Source organism: Ochotona princeps, chromosome 23 (assembly GCF_030435755.1).
Source record: "Ochotona princeps isolate mOchPri1 chromosome 23, mOchPri1.hap1, whole genome shotgun sequence".
NCBI lineage: Eukaryota > Metazoa > Chordata > Mammalia > Lagomorpha > Ochotonidae > Ochotona > Ochotona princeps.
This window is the reverse complement of record NC_080854.1, coordinates 15,722,522-15,739,563: the sequence shown is the minus strand read 5'-3', so window position 1 is coordinate 15,739,563 and position 17,042 is coordinate 15,722,522. Positions and strand designations below refer to the sequence as shown.

Sequence of the window (17,042 nt, the reverse complement as noted above, 5' to 3'; positions counted from 1 at the left end):
GCACTTCTGATCCAGCTGCCTGCTAATGCTCCTGGGAAAGCACTGGAAAATGGCCCACCTGTTGCATCCCTGCAACCACATGATAAACCCAGAAGAATCTCCTAGCTCCTTCCCTGTGCCAGGGTTCTGGCCATTGCCAGTGGAGGGGAGACATCTCTCTGCTTCTCTTTATCTCTCTCTGTGTGTCTTTCTCAATCTGTAACTCTGCCTTTCAAATAAATAAAATCCTTTTTTTAAATAGCAAATGTGAGATTTAGTGTTTTGAATCATTTTCTAGTTTTGAAATGCTGGAGGGGCCAGCATCGAGGTATAGTAGGTTTAACCTTTGACTGTGGGACCACCATCCAACACAGGTGCTTGTTCGAGTCCCAGCTGCTCTGTTTCCAATCAAGTTCCCCGCTAATATACTTGGCAAAGTACACTGGAGGAGGGCCCCAGTCCTTGGGATGCTGTACTCACATTGGAAACCAGGAGGAAGCTCTGGCTCTGGACTGGTCCAGTCTGCAGTCATTTTGGTTGTGAAACAGTGGATGGATGAGCTCTCCCTGTGCGGCTTTCCTTTTCTATGTCCGTGCCTTTCAAGAAAAAAATAAATGAATCTCTCTAAAAAAGAAACACCGGAGTTGGGTCTAGAGGTGCCTAGTAGGGCAGTTTATTTTTCAACCTATAGCACTGAAGAGTCGGAAAACAAAATTCTGTGTGCTACAGAGTACTTCTGGCAAGCCCATACGTATCTGAGGGTGAAGGGTAGAATAATCTATTCTCAGGTTTCAGCTCCTGACTTGTAGCTGAGCAAAGAAAATTGAGAAGTGAACTCCTGAGCATCTCAGCTGGGGTGGAGGACTGCTTGTCATTCGTTAAAATATTTTGATTTTTTTTCTGTAAATTTTTAAAAAAGATTTATTTATTTTTATTGGAAAGTCAGATATACAGAGAGAAGGAGAGACAGAGAGGAAGATCTTCTGTCCAGTGATTCACTCTCCAAGTGGCCGCAATGGCTGGAGCTGAGCCAATCTGAAGCCAGGAGCCAGGAGCTTCTGGGTCTCCCACGCGGGTACAGGGTCCCAAGGCTTTGAGCCATCCTCAACTGCTTTCCCAGGCCACAAGCAGGGAGCCAGATGGGAACTGGAGCTTCCGGGATTAGAACCGGCACTCACATGGGATCCCGGGGCATGCAAGGCGAGGATTTTAACCACTACGCTATCACGCTGGGCCCAACTTTCTCTGTAAATTTTAAAAGTCTGATAGGAGATACAGGGATGTGCAATCTATAGAAGAAAGTGTTTTAGACTTTGGAGGATAAGTTGAAGCAAGTTGTTATGAGATATAACACTGGCTTCTGCTTAGTTGTTGCAAACTTTTACATGTGGTTGGAAGAAAGAATATGAGCTGGAGATCCAGGAATCTCATTTTACAAACAACAGACATCACAGCATTTTAGGTCCCACTTGTGCAATACAGAAGAACTGAACAATCTTCTGAAATTCTTATTGGAAAACAATCCTCTTTGTTTAGCTCCCATTGTTTCTGAGTAATTTTCTGATATGCCTGTACTTGGGAACCAAGACCACTTTGCTCTTGGTCTTGGGTTGAGACATTTCAGAAAGGAAAATGATGATATGGGGTGAGCATTGAGTTTAAATACAGAAATGACCTTATGTATGATTTCAATTGGAGCAGTAAACAAATACATAAAGAAAATAGATTATTAGATAAATATTGAACATCTAATGACTGCCAAGTCATTCCTTCAGGCTCACCTAGCTATCAAGATGTCTTGGGCTTGATTCGTTCAGCAAAATAAGAGGTGAAAAAATGTTCATTTTGTTTAAAATTTGCTGAGGAACAAAAAATAACTTATAGATTTTAGTTTAAAGCATGTGATTCTAAGAACATACAGAGAGTGCATCTGAAACACAGACTAACGTGGGTTTTTCTCGAAAACACCTAAGTGCAATTGTAGCTTCACTCACTCTAAAATTCTGAAGGCATTTTCCCCTGAAGAGAAAATTGGAGCTTGATGCTGATTTTTTTTTTCTTCTCATATTGATTTTGCTTCCTTTCATTTTCCCACAATATTTTTATAGTATATATTATGCACAGTGATACTAACCTACTCTTAAATCCACCTAAATGTTGTCCCTTGCGGTTTTTTTGGCAGTACCTGTTAGGTCCTTCAGCTTCATCACCCATGTCTGTTTGTAGTAAATTGTTTCCTTTAGATCCCTGTAAGCCACAAAGTGAAACTGATTGGGATTTTACAGTCCTGGTGATTTTCCTTCTGGTATTCAATCAAGAAAACCTTGTAGCCCAAAGAGCTGATGAATCATTTTGCAGGGCTTGCGGTTCCTATTTTGTGTTTGAAAAATTAGGTATGGCCAGAAGCAAGGGAATATCTCTTAATGTCAACAAGACAAAACAATCAAGTGAAGTCATCAGGTTAGCTTTGATCTCTGGTAAATATAACACACTGTGCTTGTTTTTAGCAAATAGAGTTCCGCAGAGAACATTCATTCATGTAAAATTTCACTTCTGTAAATTGTGATTGCTCATACTGCAAGCTGTCTAAAATTACTCAGCACCTGCCGCTGGGTGTGTCCCATTGTCCTGGGGGCCTTGCACCTGTCAGGCCATTAAATCATCACAGCTGGTTCTTACAGTGGAAGTATGGATTTTTCCCATATTATTGATGCGATTGACATGTAGCCTTGTCAGGTAGCTTTTGCTACACCCCCAGCTAGTGTTCGGGAAAACTGGAATTTGAATCTCGTTTGTGTGACAGAAACCACAGCGGGCTTCCTCATTGGAAGTAGACAAAAGAATGAATTCAGGATTCATTTTGGATTTTAGCATTAGTTTACATGAAAAATGAGCTTGCTGCCATTGGTGGAGATGGTAGGCTTTTGAGAATTAATTCAGTTTGGGACTGAACAAAATCTCTGCCGCTGTGCCAGGTTTCTGTCACATAGTATTGCCAGAGCGGTAGGGGTACCCCAATCATCAGAAATTTCATTTTACATGGTAAAACTTCAAAGGGTAAGAGTGAATCATGGGAAAACAAATTCCTAGTTACGTTAGCTAGCCCCCTTAGCTTGTGTGAGGCACAGTGAGAGTTGATCTTACACTTGGCGTTTGATGTAGGACCATGAATCCCACAGCTGGTCTCTTGGCTGTGGCCCGTCATCTGCCATTTGTCACTGCCTTCTTTTAGCCTTGTGCGCTTCCCACTGCTACTGGCTCATGTTTGACTGCTACAGCAGCTTCTAACTTGATCACTCTTGTGTTTAAGTTTTTCAAAATGCTACTGATTTTGCCTCAATACACTGTTTTACTCTATGTGTCATGATTCCATTCACATACCATTTGCCAAATAACAGAATTACAGAGACAGAGACTTTATTAACAAATGCCTGAGATTGAAGATGTTCGGGTGAAGGGAGGCAGATGTGACTCTATAAAGGCTACCATGAGGGAAATCATTGGGTGATTGAATAATATTGCATCTTGATTTGCATAATGGGGAGCCGATGCGTGAGTGATTAAGTGACATAGAATTACACAGAAATTTACTTTTCTCCTTAGCACCATTCCTGTTTTTGGTATTCCACTGAAGACGACAATATGCAGGCATTGGGGGGGAATGGAGTAGAAGACACTGGAGATTTCCATCATCTGTGATTTTATGTGATTAACTGTTACCTAAATGTAGAGAAAGAAAAAAATTCATGTATTTTTTAAAATTTCCATGTTCCTGTATTTATTGCATTCATTGTCATTGTGCTTCATCTTCTCTGTTTCCTTTTGTGCTGACCTTCAGTTGACTGCTTCTGGTTTTTTTTTTTCTACTTAAATTTTACGTGCTGTTAACCCAGTGCGTGACTTAGACTAGGTTTTGTTTTCTTTTTTTTAAGAGTGCTCTGAATTAATACTTTGAACAATTAAATACTCTTTATGTGAGAATGGAATTTCAATATTTGGTTTTCTAATCAACTTTCCTTCTTTGCAACTCATCTATTTATACAAAATTATTAAGTCTGTTGAATCTCTTTCTCAGAACCAAATAGAATGCCAGGAATCTGTTGGACTCTGTGGTATGATCTTGGACTTGCCTGGGAGGGTTGTGTTGTGGCACAATTGCAAAGTCCTGAATCTAGCCTCAGACTCTAAAAGGCGGTGACTGAAATTTAAAGACTTTGTATCACAGGTCCAACATGAGCTAACAAAACCTGGTGTTTTAGCTGGGGAGAACCATCTCCATCCACCCATTCAGAGGTTTTGAGGTTAATCTAACGGCTCAGTTTATGACATACCTCAACATCCCACAGTTAGATTTTGTGAAAATAAATATCAGATCTTCTGTGCTTAGAATTTTTTTTCTTCTTTTCGCAGGTGGGGAGGTTGGGAGGGAAAATCAGTTTTGCTGGTTACTCAAGTTGTGACGGTAACGCTGTGTGTAATTCTGCCTGGCTTTCTGCACATATCTGGAAGCTCTGCTATTAGAAACATTCACAGTTATGATGGGCAAGCCTTCCTGGTGACCTGTACCATTCTGAATAATCTCTTTGTGTCTTCGTCTTGATGCTCACAATTAGTGTGGTTTGCACCTGCATCCTTTAAGTATATCTCTGGTGCTTTAGTTAGTGTGGTTTTACTTAAGAAATTCAACAGAATTGGATATTGCTTTTTAGTCATTCTTACTCTTTTTTTCTTTTATTCACTGTGTAGTCTATTAGCATTCAATGTCATTATTTATATTGTTGGATTCAGGTTTCATTTCCTACCTTCGGGTTATTCTTTCAACTTTTTATTCTTTATGCTTCCTTAAATGTCTTTTTTTGGGGTTAATTCTTCCAAAATCGTTTTCAGAATTCCACTTTAATTTATCTGTTGGATATTTAAGTTTTTTATGCGTGTATATGTATGGTCTTGCATTTGGATTGATTATTCTCTATATAGTATATTTTAAATATTCTTAATTTTTAAAAATTATTTAAATTTGAAAATAGATTGCATTGCATGACATCTAAGGATCTTTTGATTGTCTATGGTCATTTTTAACCTTTCATTTTGTTATTGGGATGAAAGATTTCTCTCTTCTTCCCTCACCTACCCTGTCTCTCTTTTTCTCTCTCTGTCCAATTGAAATAAAAATAAATCTTAGAAAGAAAATATTTTGTAATAGTTACAGGGTTTTGTGTTTGTTTATTTTTGTCTTGTCCTTTTTTTTTTGGCAAGAAAGCATGATTTGATAGCACATGAGCAGACCAAGCAAATGACCCTAAGTGTGTGGATATTAAACCTTGCTGAGATAAAAATACCTATGTATACTAAAAAACGTATCAGTGTTGGAAGAAGGATTTCCAAACCTTTCTAGGAATATTCATTGAGATGCCTTTGGTCAGTTATCAAAGACTTTTTAATCCATTTTGGGATTATATATACATATATATACACACACATACATATATATACATATATATGCTATCCCTATATATATTACATAATATATATACATAAATGTATATATATGCAAATGGGAAAATGAGAAGTGATTTTTCAGAAAGTCTATGTACCTTGGCAGTAATTGGAGCTTCTGTTTTTCTCTTTTTGTCTTAACAGTGTATCTTACTCAGTTCATGTATCTGAAGATTACCCAGGTATGTTTTTTCTTTGTATTGTGGATACCCATGTTATGACTCCTTTGGGTATTTTTTTTCATGTGGAGATGTAAAAATATATATGAGTGTAACATTGGAGTGAGATGTCTTCAAACTATAGAACAGTTCTGTTGACAGCCCATGAGGGCCATACTTTGTATGTAATGCAGCCCAAAGTCAAAGTGGCTTCCCAGTGGGTGGTCATTTGTATGGTACATGTGACAACCCCCACCTGTAAGTCTTACTATCATTACCACCAAGGCAAAGATTCTGTAAACCAGAGTGGCTGTTAATTTTGGAACATCACCTGCTTTCACAACAAAGAAATTATAGCTAACGCTTGTTTCAATAATTTATTTTTCATTTGTATCATTCTGAGCACACATGTGCTCAAGACATTATCCATACTTTGGTTTAGAGTTATTGTAAAACTTTTCCTTGGCATTTTAATGCTCTCCATAGCAGTTTTCACCAAGCATTTAATCCCGCTATAATTTTAAAGGTTATATTTTTAAAAATGTCTTAAGTTATAAACCTTCTCACAATTATTTTTCTATGGCTTCTATATATTCCAATTCCAAGCACAATGTCTTAAGAAAGAGCATCCAGTGATGTAGTAGATTAATTATTCAGGACACTCAGATTTTTAAAAATTAGTAATATTAAACATTTTCTAGGTAAGTATCATTGGAAAAAGCAAAACAAGAAATGCGTATTAGAAAAGTTTTTGCTTTTGTTTTTCTGTTAGATGGCAATGAATTCCTCTCTTGTTAAGGTATATTGCATTTTTGGTGTGGAATGTCTGCGAGTATTAACAGTGATCAAGCTTAGTAAGGGGCTGGAAGCAATTCTATTCATCAGAGCTCATCCTAAATATGGAAATGAATTATCCTGAGGCACAGGATATACTGTAGTAGAAGACGCCTTTGGTAAACCATGTGGCTCAAAGACTTAGCTCCCTCTTGTGGCTTGTAGATATTATTCATGTATTTTCACCGCTCTTTGGGAGCCCATCTTGGAACTACCAGTTTCAAACACTGAACATCTAAAATAGAGCATTAGTCTTTTCATTTGTGCTGATTTTACTGAAATCCCTTCTTGGGGCAAATTTTGTGTGCGTGTGATTTTCCACTGTTACACAGTTAAAAAGTAAAGAAGAGTAAGTATCTGTGATCTACTTGATTAAATTAGGTTCAGTTATCCTGCCCAGAAACAGGATGGCCGAGGGAAATGTGTCTTCCAGTAAAATATTGGGGCAGACCTGAGGTTTAATGATGGACGCCATAAGCTAAGTGCACACTGTACAGAACGGAGTTTGCAAAGAGTTTCTACGTGCATTGATTTCACTTGGTTCTAAATGCCAGTCTGGATCATAGGCAAAATGGTAAGCATGACATTCATGCTTTAAGAAATGTGCTGAGATATGAAAATATTTCTCAAGGATGTATTCCTTGCAAGTGAAATGGCCTATAACTCAATTCTTTGCTTTAGGGGCAGATGTAGCATTAGTGTTTTGATTGAGCTTTTTTATTTTTTTTTTAAGATTTATTTTTTTTTTTCTTGGAAAGTCAGATATAGAGAGCAGAAGAGACAGAGAAAGCTCTTCCATCCAATGATTCACTCTCCAAGCAGCCACAGTGGCCAGAGCTGAGCCGATCCAAAACCAGGAGCCTGGAGCCTGTTCTGGGTATCCCAGGTGGGGGGCAGCACGGTGGTGTAGCAGATAAGGTGCTGTTATCCTATACGGGTGCCTATTCTAGACCCAGCTACCTTACTCCCACGTCAACTCCCAGCTAGAGTGTCTGGGAAGAGCAGCAGCAGATGACCCAAGTGCTTGGGCTCCTGAAACCACAAACATCTGGAAGAACTTCCTTACTCCTGACTTTGATCTGGTCCTGCGCCAACTGCTGTAACCATTTGGGGAGTGAAATGCCAGATGAAACATCACTCTCTCTCTTTTTTTTCTTCCTCTTCCTTCTTTCAAATAAATAAATAAATCTTTAAAAATGAAGCAAGAATTAATAATAATTCTTCTCAAACTTCCTACAAACGGAACCAGTATCTAGACTTAGCATGCTTTCCTCAGTCTTTTCCATGTACCACTACAGTTGGGTATAGCTCTGTGACGTGATTTGTCTTATTACATAGATATGACTTCATTGATAATATGAAAATTAAGAACATTTTGATAAGGGAGCAGGAAGCCGGAATAATGGCTAAGTACTGATCAAAATACAAACCAAACCAGCAGAGACTCTTGGAAAATGATATGTTGTGATACATAATTTTGATTTTCAGCGTTATAGACGCTAAATCTTACCACTTTTCCTGAAGGAAAATCACTTAAATTGAGTTACTTGATGTGTTATTCCCTGTTTTTCTAAATATGATATCTTAATATTCTTGCCTCTTGAAGCGGTAGGAAAACCTTTATTCTTCTGTCACTCTGGGGACGTAACATAATGCAGTACCAGGTTGTTGGGCTTTTCAAGTTTGTGGATGGTCGTCAGCTTTTACTTCTGCCCTAATATTCCCTTTTAAAACTCTCTTCTCATGTTTGCTTCAAAGAACTATTGTGCAAAGAGAAAACATGGCATTAGATAGATAAGTAACAAAAAAGTACAAATCCAGAAGACTTTTTGTGAAGATTTAAGGAAGTAAAATCTCGCTCTGATAGAAAAGTTTTTTCATGGTTACCAAAAGTATCAGGTAACTGACAGAAGAGAAACTACATAATGACCAAAGTCTTCACCAACAGGCTAAAGCCACAGTTAAACTGAATTTATATTCTAAGTGTTTCTTCATCAGTTATGCCTCTTGGTGAACATGAATATAACATATCTTCCTTGATGGTGATTTAAACTACATAATGCAAAATTATTTGTTTCAAATGTAATCCATACTCACCCCTGCCACCTTCCTGTCTGGCTGTTAAAGACTTATGGTTGTTGAGAATGTCTTACAGCTCACTTCTACAAAGTATAACCTATCATTTTCTCATTACTTACACTCTTAGAAAAGTACAGATGTTTTTCTTTAAAACAAAGTAATGCTTTATATGTCTATCAATTAAAAATCGTGGCTGACTGTACTGACATAATATAAAACCTTGGCCCAAAAAGATTTTTTAATGCATATTCATCCAAGCATCTGAACACTGATTGCCTTTAGCTGACATCGATCCTTGCACCCATTATTTGTGAGTATTTCTTTGAATTATTTAGTAGGTCAATCATGGGTTCATTATAGAGCCATAATTAATAAATTAATGGAGCGGTTTTTTTAAATAACAGTCTCACAGATGCCCTACAGTCATTAATTTCTTTTTTTTTTTCTTATTATTATTGGAAAGCCGGATATACACAGAGGAGGAGAGACAGAGAGGAAGATCTTCCATCCGATGATTCACTCCCCAAGTGAGCCACAACGGGCCGGTACGCGCCAATCCGATGCCGGGACCAGGAACCTCTTCCTGGTCTCCCATGCGGGTGCAGGGTCCCAAAGCTTTGGGCCGTCCTCGACTGCTTTCCCAGGCCACAAGCAGGGAGCTGGATGGGAAGTGGAGCTGCCGGGATTAGAACCGGCGCCCATATGGGATCCCGGGGCTTTCAAGGTGAGGACTTTAGCCGCTAGGCCACGCCGCCAGGCCCAAGTCATTAATTTCAAAGTAAAATAATCCCCTGGTATCATATTACCATATGAAAATCCATACTTAGCAAAAAAATAAGTGTTAAGCTTAGAAAAATGCTACTTTTTGTCCATTAGACACACATAGTGTTTCTTAAGGAAACTAAGGATTTCATGGTACAATTTAATCTTCTGGCACTCAGCTTGTACATGTTGATAAGGCTAATTTGCTGACAATTCTGAGGCTTTTGCCAGTTTTTTCTTTCACAAAAAAGATATATTTTTATTGGAAAGACAGATTTGCAGAGAGAAGGAGAGACAGAACAAAAGATCCTCCATCTGTTGGTTCACTCCCCAAATACTACAATGGCCATAGCTGAGCCAGTCTGAAGCCAGGAGCCAGGAACTTTTTCTGGATCTTCCACATGAGTGTAGTGTCCCAAGGCTTTGAGTAATCCTGCACTGCTTTCCCAGGGCATAAACAGGAAACTGTATGGGAAGCAGGGCAGCTGCAACACGAACTGGCACCCAAATGGGGTCTCAGCACTTGCAAGAGAAGGATATTCAATAGAGCCATCACATCCAGACCCTTTCAATCAATTTTGAGATACATATGAGAACAATATGATGGGTATGATTTCAATAAAATTTTCAGCACATATTTCAAAAAACTTCTTGATACTGAATATTAATGCAACTTGCTCTTTAGCTTTCTTGCTTACTCACTGCAGGAGGTATGGAAATGAAAATGACCCTGTTTGGTGAGTGGTGGCAGTCAGTTGCCTCTAAATGATTTGTTGCCATATTTGGGATGTATTTGGACAGCTTCTATCCGATGTCTGTATTTCTCAAGCAGATGTAAAAATCTTTAAAGAGACCTTTGCAATTCACATATAAATCTGAAATTTACTTCATCATTTTTTTCCTGAATTTAACCAGAATAGCAGTGTGTGCTTCATGGAATCAATATGATGTGAGTGTAATCTGAATTATTATCCAATAAGGAATTGTGCCATTTTTAGGCTGTTGTTTTTAATTATTTGTACTTCTTTCAGATAATACATATGTGTCAAGCTCAGCAAATGATGAAGATGTGCTAGTTACTACAGAGCCAATTCCAGTAATTTTTCATAGAATAGCAACAGGTAATAGCAATACAACATTTTTTTTTGTTTTGTTACTTAAATTCTAGGTTCGTTTTCCTTAATTCTATGGAGGGCTTTTTTTGTTTGGTTAATACTGTGACCATTCTTTATTCTTAGTATCTACAAAAATCTGATTCTCTATGTAAGTTTTCAATCTAAAATATATCAGATTATTTTATATTTTCTTAAATGTACGTTTATGATATTTTACATTTGTTGAAATTGCTCTTATGAAAATATTTCCTTCTTTAGTGATATTGCTATACAAAGTGAATATCTGAGTCCTACATTTATAGCAATGAAGATGCTATGAACTGTATAATGAAAGCTAAGGAGTCTGTATACCAGGACTTTATTCTGAACACATTTTATGCATAAGTAAAAACCATAGTGTTTAAAACTATACAATATCATATCATTTGAGAATATCTCTTATTATGTAAAGAAAAAGGAATAATCAAAGTATTTTCATACAGAAACTCATAAGTGTTGGGTATATGGTCTATTGAAAACACAAATAATTTTTAATTATGGCTTTTTTCAGAATTAAGGAAAACAAATGACATTAACTGCTGCTTATCCATAAAATCCAAATTGCAAAAGGAAAATGGGGAGGTATGTATGTTGCATCCTTTTACACTCTGTGTATACTTGATGCCGTCATTATTGTTTTGGAATTACATTGTCCATGGTGAGTAAAACTCAAGCTCATGGCCAAGGGACCTTTGGTGTGACAAGGTCAATGGGTTAAAGTTAACCCTAAGAAGTTCCCTTTTAGAATACTAGAAAGAAGTAGAAAGGTTTAAATCTAAATATAATGAACACAGAATTTAACATGTTCTGTATTCGTTTATCAAATAGTGTAGTTGACTGAAGAACACTCGTGTAATGTACTATAACCATATCTGATTATATAACTTTGATTGATACCTTAAAATTTTGTTTCTAAAACTCAGGATGTACTTGACATAACTTTATCTTCCAGTTAATGTTGTTATCATTTGTGCTTCCTATGTTTACACTAAGAAATCATTGCTTGAAAAAAACTGTTACTAAACCCCAAATTTAAAATTTCCTGAAACCCAGATTCCCACTTCAACATTTCATTTTCTTCTGTAATGTGAAACCTAGAGATGATTATGAAACAGTAACAGCTTTATAACTGTGTCCCAAACAAACTGCCTTTGTCCTCCCCAATTTAATGGTCTCCGTAAGAGGGAGTACCATACACTGCTTATACTTCAGACACACTCAGTTAATAAGAAACTCGATTGGAGTTAAAACATGAACTGCAATAATTGCTAATGAATTCTAAACAAAATTTCTGGGATAGGCATTGTGCAACAGACTACCAGCTGCCTGAGTTCTGATTTGATCTGTCACTGCTTCGCTTTCATTCTAGCTTCCTGGTAATGTTCCTGCAAAGGTAGTGGCTGATGGTTCTAGTAAGAGTCCTGGCCACCTACATGGCAATGAATGTCAGAACAGTTTGGTTTAATAAAGCTGAGTTACTTTTTTGAATAAAAATTGTGTCAGTATGAGTATGCCAAGTGTATTATCAGAGGAACCCTGAAGGTGTAATTGATGAGATCTAAGTTTTTTTTTAATTTATTGTTGACAATCTTTACATAGTTAATTATGGTAAAAAGGTGAGATCTATGTTTTTATTATCAATCAAATATTAAGTCACACAGAAAGATGTACCTTAAACTGAGCTGAATGGACACAGGAACCATTTCCCTTGTGTCGCCTGTTGTTTCGGGTTTTTACTGAATCCAGAATACTTTATGTATAAAATCCATGTAACATGCATAAGATGACCTACATATTTTGGCAACTTTCTACTTCATTTTCAGAAAGAGGCAACTTAGTTTGACTGTTAAAATTTGTCTTACTCTAATATTTTTTTAAGGAATCAAGGCAGAATAGTACAGTGGAAGAAGATTCCGAAGGTGATAATGATTCTGAGGAATTCTATTATGGAGGACAGGTAAGTAAAATCAATCTTTCCAAATCCAGTCTCAGGGCTAGAATAGCCATACCTGTGCAGACCCTCATTGGAATTCTGTGCCTGAGAGTTAAGAAACCTGTGTGCTATTCAGAATTCTGCATGCTTGGAAGTCAATGTAGATTTTTTCATTTCTTATTTTCATCCTATCATTAGAAACTAAAGGTACATTTGCAAATCTTTTAACTGTAATCCTATTATATTCATCAGTGAGATTTTTATAAACAGTATTTTCTTATGCTTTGACTTTTATATTTCTTAAACCTATTGTGCTCAATCAGCATTGTGAAATGATGACACTTCTAGCCAAAGCGTTGGTTGTTAACTTTACGATCGTCAATGGTTAACCTTGATATAGCCCATTGTCATGCTTCATTTTTGTTCACTATGTTGAAAAGATTCTAGGAAGAAATGCTGAAATATATGAGAATAGCCTGACTATATATTTGAAAGAATACATGAATTTTTTTCAAGGAAAATGTTATAATTTGACATTGAATAGTTGTAGGGTTTGGGTATATTGTAAACTGATTTGCTTACGTGAATTTCTCAGTCAAAACTACTTTGCCACTTGGATAGTGTATGTGAAGGCATGTTAAACAGAGCAAGAAAAGCCAGAGTTGTTATGTAAAAGAGTGCAAGTAAATATATTCACTCAGAATCACGACTGTGGTTATATCAGCCAGGCATAAAAAAGGCAGTAGAGATATGGACAAAATGAAACCAGCATCTTTTGTTCTGGCAACGACTTTGTACATTGAGTTAGTTTTCCTAAGGAAGTGATTTTTCAGCAGTGTAGCACTTTATCATTATTCAAAGGAAGTTTTTAATGGAATTCTTAAAGAAAGGAAGCCCGTAGTTTCTACTGTAATTCTACATCTTTTTTTTTTTTCAGATAATCTGCCCCTTTTTAACATATGCATTTTCCTTATATCAAACAGTGGCATTTCAATTTGTCAACACCATCAATTATTCTAGCCATAAGTGCACATAACAACTTGAGTGAATGAATATACTTGGGAATTGTATGGGTCTGTAATGAAGCCGATCATTTCCATTGCAGAGTGCACAAGGTGACCCGTGCAAAAGATGGTGCTGGTCTTTTTGAGTCTGTACCCTGAGTTCACCTCTGCTTCCCTCCTCTCCATCAGGTGAACTATGATGGGGAATTGCACAAACATCCGCAGCTGGAGGCAGATTTGTCAGCAGTAAGGGAGATATATGGGCCACATGCAGTTTCTCTCAGGTAAATCAGTACCTTTGGTGAGCGAAAATTAAACTTACTAGGTAAGTCATTGAGGTTTTCGACCAGAATAATTTAAAGCAGGTTTTAAAATTATTTTAGTTTAAAGTATTTGAGAGAAATAGTATTGCATTTCTACTAATAGGCTAACTTGCTTTTGTTTTTGGTGGGGAGGTACACGTGGTTTAAGATTGCTTTAATTGTATTAAACATTTGTTATTTTGGAGTGTTGCTTTGAATATCAACGTTAATTCAGGTCACAATTAATTCCTATAATATTTTTTGGCTAGCTGGACGTAATATCCTGTGAACAAAGAAAATAATATATAACACTGGTGTCCAAATCACACTGTGACCTAGTTCCTGAATAAAACAACCACCAGAACAAAACAAAAAAACCCATAGATTAGCTCAGTGTTTCCTTGAATGATTATTTTATTATGCAGTTACCTAATGCATTGTTTGGTGATAAGTTTGTAGAATGTTTTTTTTTTCTCATAGGCAGATTGAATTTATTCAAGGTAAATTCAGATTGTGCCCTCTTTCCTGGACATGGATGAAGTGACCACGTGGCTTTTCATAGCTAGGGGTTGGGGATTACAAAGAAAATGGAGGTATGGTGGGGGCAAAGGACCACCTTTTCCTGGGTATTTCAGCCTTGGTAGGTTCTGCTGTCTGAGGGGATGTTGGGGCACGGAAATGCAGAGATGGCTGAGGGGCAGGTTCGCCTGGCCTTTTCAATTGCAGTGGAGGAGTCTTTGGTGGTAGATTCTCCATATGATCCCAAGGGCATAAGGCCGAAATTTATGTTCTTACTCTCTTAATTCTCAACTCTGTGTAGCGAGATGGGGAGCTGTTTTTTTTTTTTTAGCTGACATGACATATTGGGTTACAGTTGAGAGAGTAACTAGGATTATTGTATGTGGTAAAGCAGAACTTCGCAAAAGTGAAAATGTGAAAAGTAGCTGTCTTGACTTCCCTGTTGTCTGTTGTGATGCCCGCATAGGTTCTACTGATATTTAATAAATGCTTGTAGAATAAATGTATAAAGAAGGCAATAAGGGTCATAAATAGCCAAAACAATGATGGTATTTTTAACAGTAATTGTGGAGAAAATAAACAATAACACTATCACACTGAGGTTTTGTTTTTTCATTAGAAATAGAAATGTACTTTTTAAAAAAAAAAGATTTATTTTATTTTTATTGGAGTCAGATATATACAAGAGGAGGAGAAACAAAGAAAAAGATTTTCTGTCCTCTGATTCATTCCCCAAGTGGCCACAATGGCCGGAGCTAAGCTGAGCTGATCTGAGCAAGGGGCCCAGAGACTCTTCTCGTCCCCCACACGGGTGCAGGGTCCCAAGGCCTTGGGCCATCTCCGACTGCTTTCCCAGGTCACAAGCAGGGAGCTGGATGGGAAGCAGGGCTGTCGGGATTAGAACAGGAATCCTGGTGCGTTCAAGATGAGGAGTTTAGCCACAAAGCTGCTTTCCCGGGCCCAGAAATATCCTTTGTTTACAAGATAAACTTAGCAAATATTTACTGATTCTAGAAACAGTTTTTCCTAAAACATAATTTATATTATTTAGACCCCAGTTATATTGTGATGTGAGTATGAAAATTTTTTGTTTCTTCAAAAAGCAGTCCTCAAACACCTATATGAAATGTATTAATATTTTCTTTTATTCCTATAGGTATTAACAATTATTAACTTTTGAAATTCCAACATACATTTCTACTCCTGAATAAAAGGAGGACTCCCAGTGAATACCTTGACAATACGATGCTAGAGTTTGTGCTGTTGTCTATACCTACACTGCTGTGATGCATTTAAATCGAGATTGTTAGGCTTGGAACTGTTGCTGAAGGACTATACTTTTGTAATAATACGGGGGAAACTTTTGAAAAGAGAGAATGGGGAGGGAGGACTCCATATAATACAAAACTGTACCATGAAGAATAACAACAATTTAAAACTACCAAAAATTAGTAATCCTGTATTTTGAATTTTGGTGAGATGAAATGCCTAAAGTCATAAATCGTTTGGGTTGTTCTTGTTTGCCCGTTTCACGAATAAGAATTTGGATCCAATTTAAATCTTAACGCAAGTTATGTTCTCTCCTGCTCTTGATTTTCTCTAGCTAGACAGGATATTTCCAGAAGAGAGAACCTCCCAGAGGCCTTGTGTTATAAAGATGAATCACAGCAGAGCTAGTTTGATTTACTTAAGTAAGAATGAATTTACCATCTGATTTCCAATGCTGAGACTTAATCACATGGGAAAAGGGGTAGTTAGGGATAAGGTCTTGGAATCATCTTGCTTATGAAGTTCCAAGTCTGTTGAAAACAGACTGTTCTAATTAGCTGTTCTTTGACTAAATTGGCGCTTATAGGAACTTAATGGAGTTTGAAGAACAAAAGTACCTCAGTATGCACAATAGGTAATTTGCTGTCATTTTTTTTTCATGCTACATCTAATGAGAAAGGCAGCTATCCACATCTCTCTATAAGAGAGGGATATAACTAAGTAACCAAGGTTGCCTAGATTTAAAACGACACCCTCTTTGAGACACACAGAGAAAGTGAATGATGTTAGATATTGGCAGCTCTGCCTTGCCATCCGTGCTGGCTGTGTTTGAACTATATTCATAAGCTTTAATGATAGTGTGCGTTTACAGTCTCCTATAAAGGAAATGAGCTAGGCCTCTCAGGAACAGAACCTGTGATTAGATTGAATGTGTCTCACTTCGAGTCACGAAATAAAATTATTTTATATTACATTACATTATTTTGATTGTAAATATACCGCCATACTCATGTATTGACAACGATAGTGTTGATCAGAGTCACCTGGAAATAAGAGGAAGTTAATAGCTTGAGGAAGGTGGTTAAATGCAGCACAGAAAATTCTTACTCTTTAAGGAAAGCAATGGAGTGAAGAATTTCCTTGTGAAATTGAAAACTTCCATCCCTTACAAAACACCCTTTGCTTTATGTTCATGCTGTATTTCATTCGAAAGTTGGCAGCCATATGAGTAATCCAACCTTTTGATTGTGACTAATGTCTCAGGCAAGCTGGAAGCTCCCAAGGTTGTAGCCATGCGTTTCAGTCACCTTTTGTTGGTGGCCAAGTGTAACAGGGCCTTTTCCAATGGCTGTTTTGGAGAGGTGAAGTCTCCTGAGAATTTTTTGGTGATTTGAGGGACCTATCTACCCATTAGCAAGAATGAATTTATAGTTTCTCTTGATTTCTAAATTTTCCTGTTGATGAGTTAATGGCATTGCTTAGAATTCCTTCTTGTATCGTAGGATTGTACTTCACTGCTTCCTGTAAAGTGAAGAAACATTGTGGGCGTGTAA

At 37.2% G+C, this 17,042-nt stretch overlaps 1 protein-coding gene across 2 annotated transcripts in view; it reads left to right on the top strand.

Annotated features, from left to right (window-relative positions):
• Nucleotides 1-17,042, top strand: part of PARP8 (poly(ADP-ribose) polymerase family member 8) — a 143,199-nt gene that overhangs the window by 73,056 nt on the left and 53,101 nt on the right. For both annotated transcript variants that reach the window (XM_058680118.1, XM_058680117.1), the window contains exons 4-8: nt 5,620-5,657; nt 10,340-10,429; nt 10,974-11,044; nt 12,342-12,419; nt 13,589-13,683. In XM_058680118.1, coding sequence (XP_058536101.1) covers nt 5,620-5,657; nt 10,340-10,429; nt 10,974-11,044; nt 12,342-12,419; nt 13,589-13,683 — 372 coding nt within the window. The remainder of the gene's footprint in view (nt 1-5,619; nt 5,658-10,339; nt 10,430-10,973; nt 11,045-12,341; nt 12,420-13,588; nt 13,684-17,042) is intronic.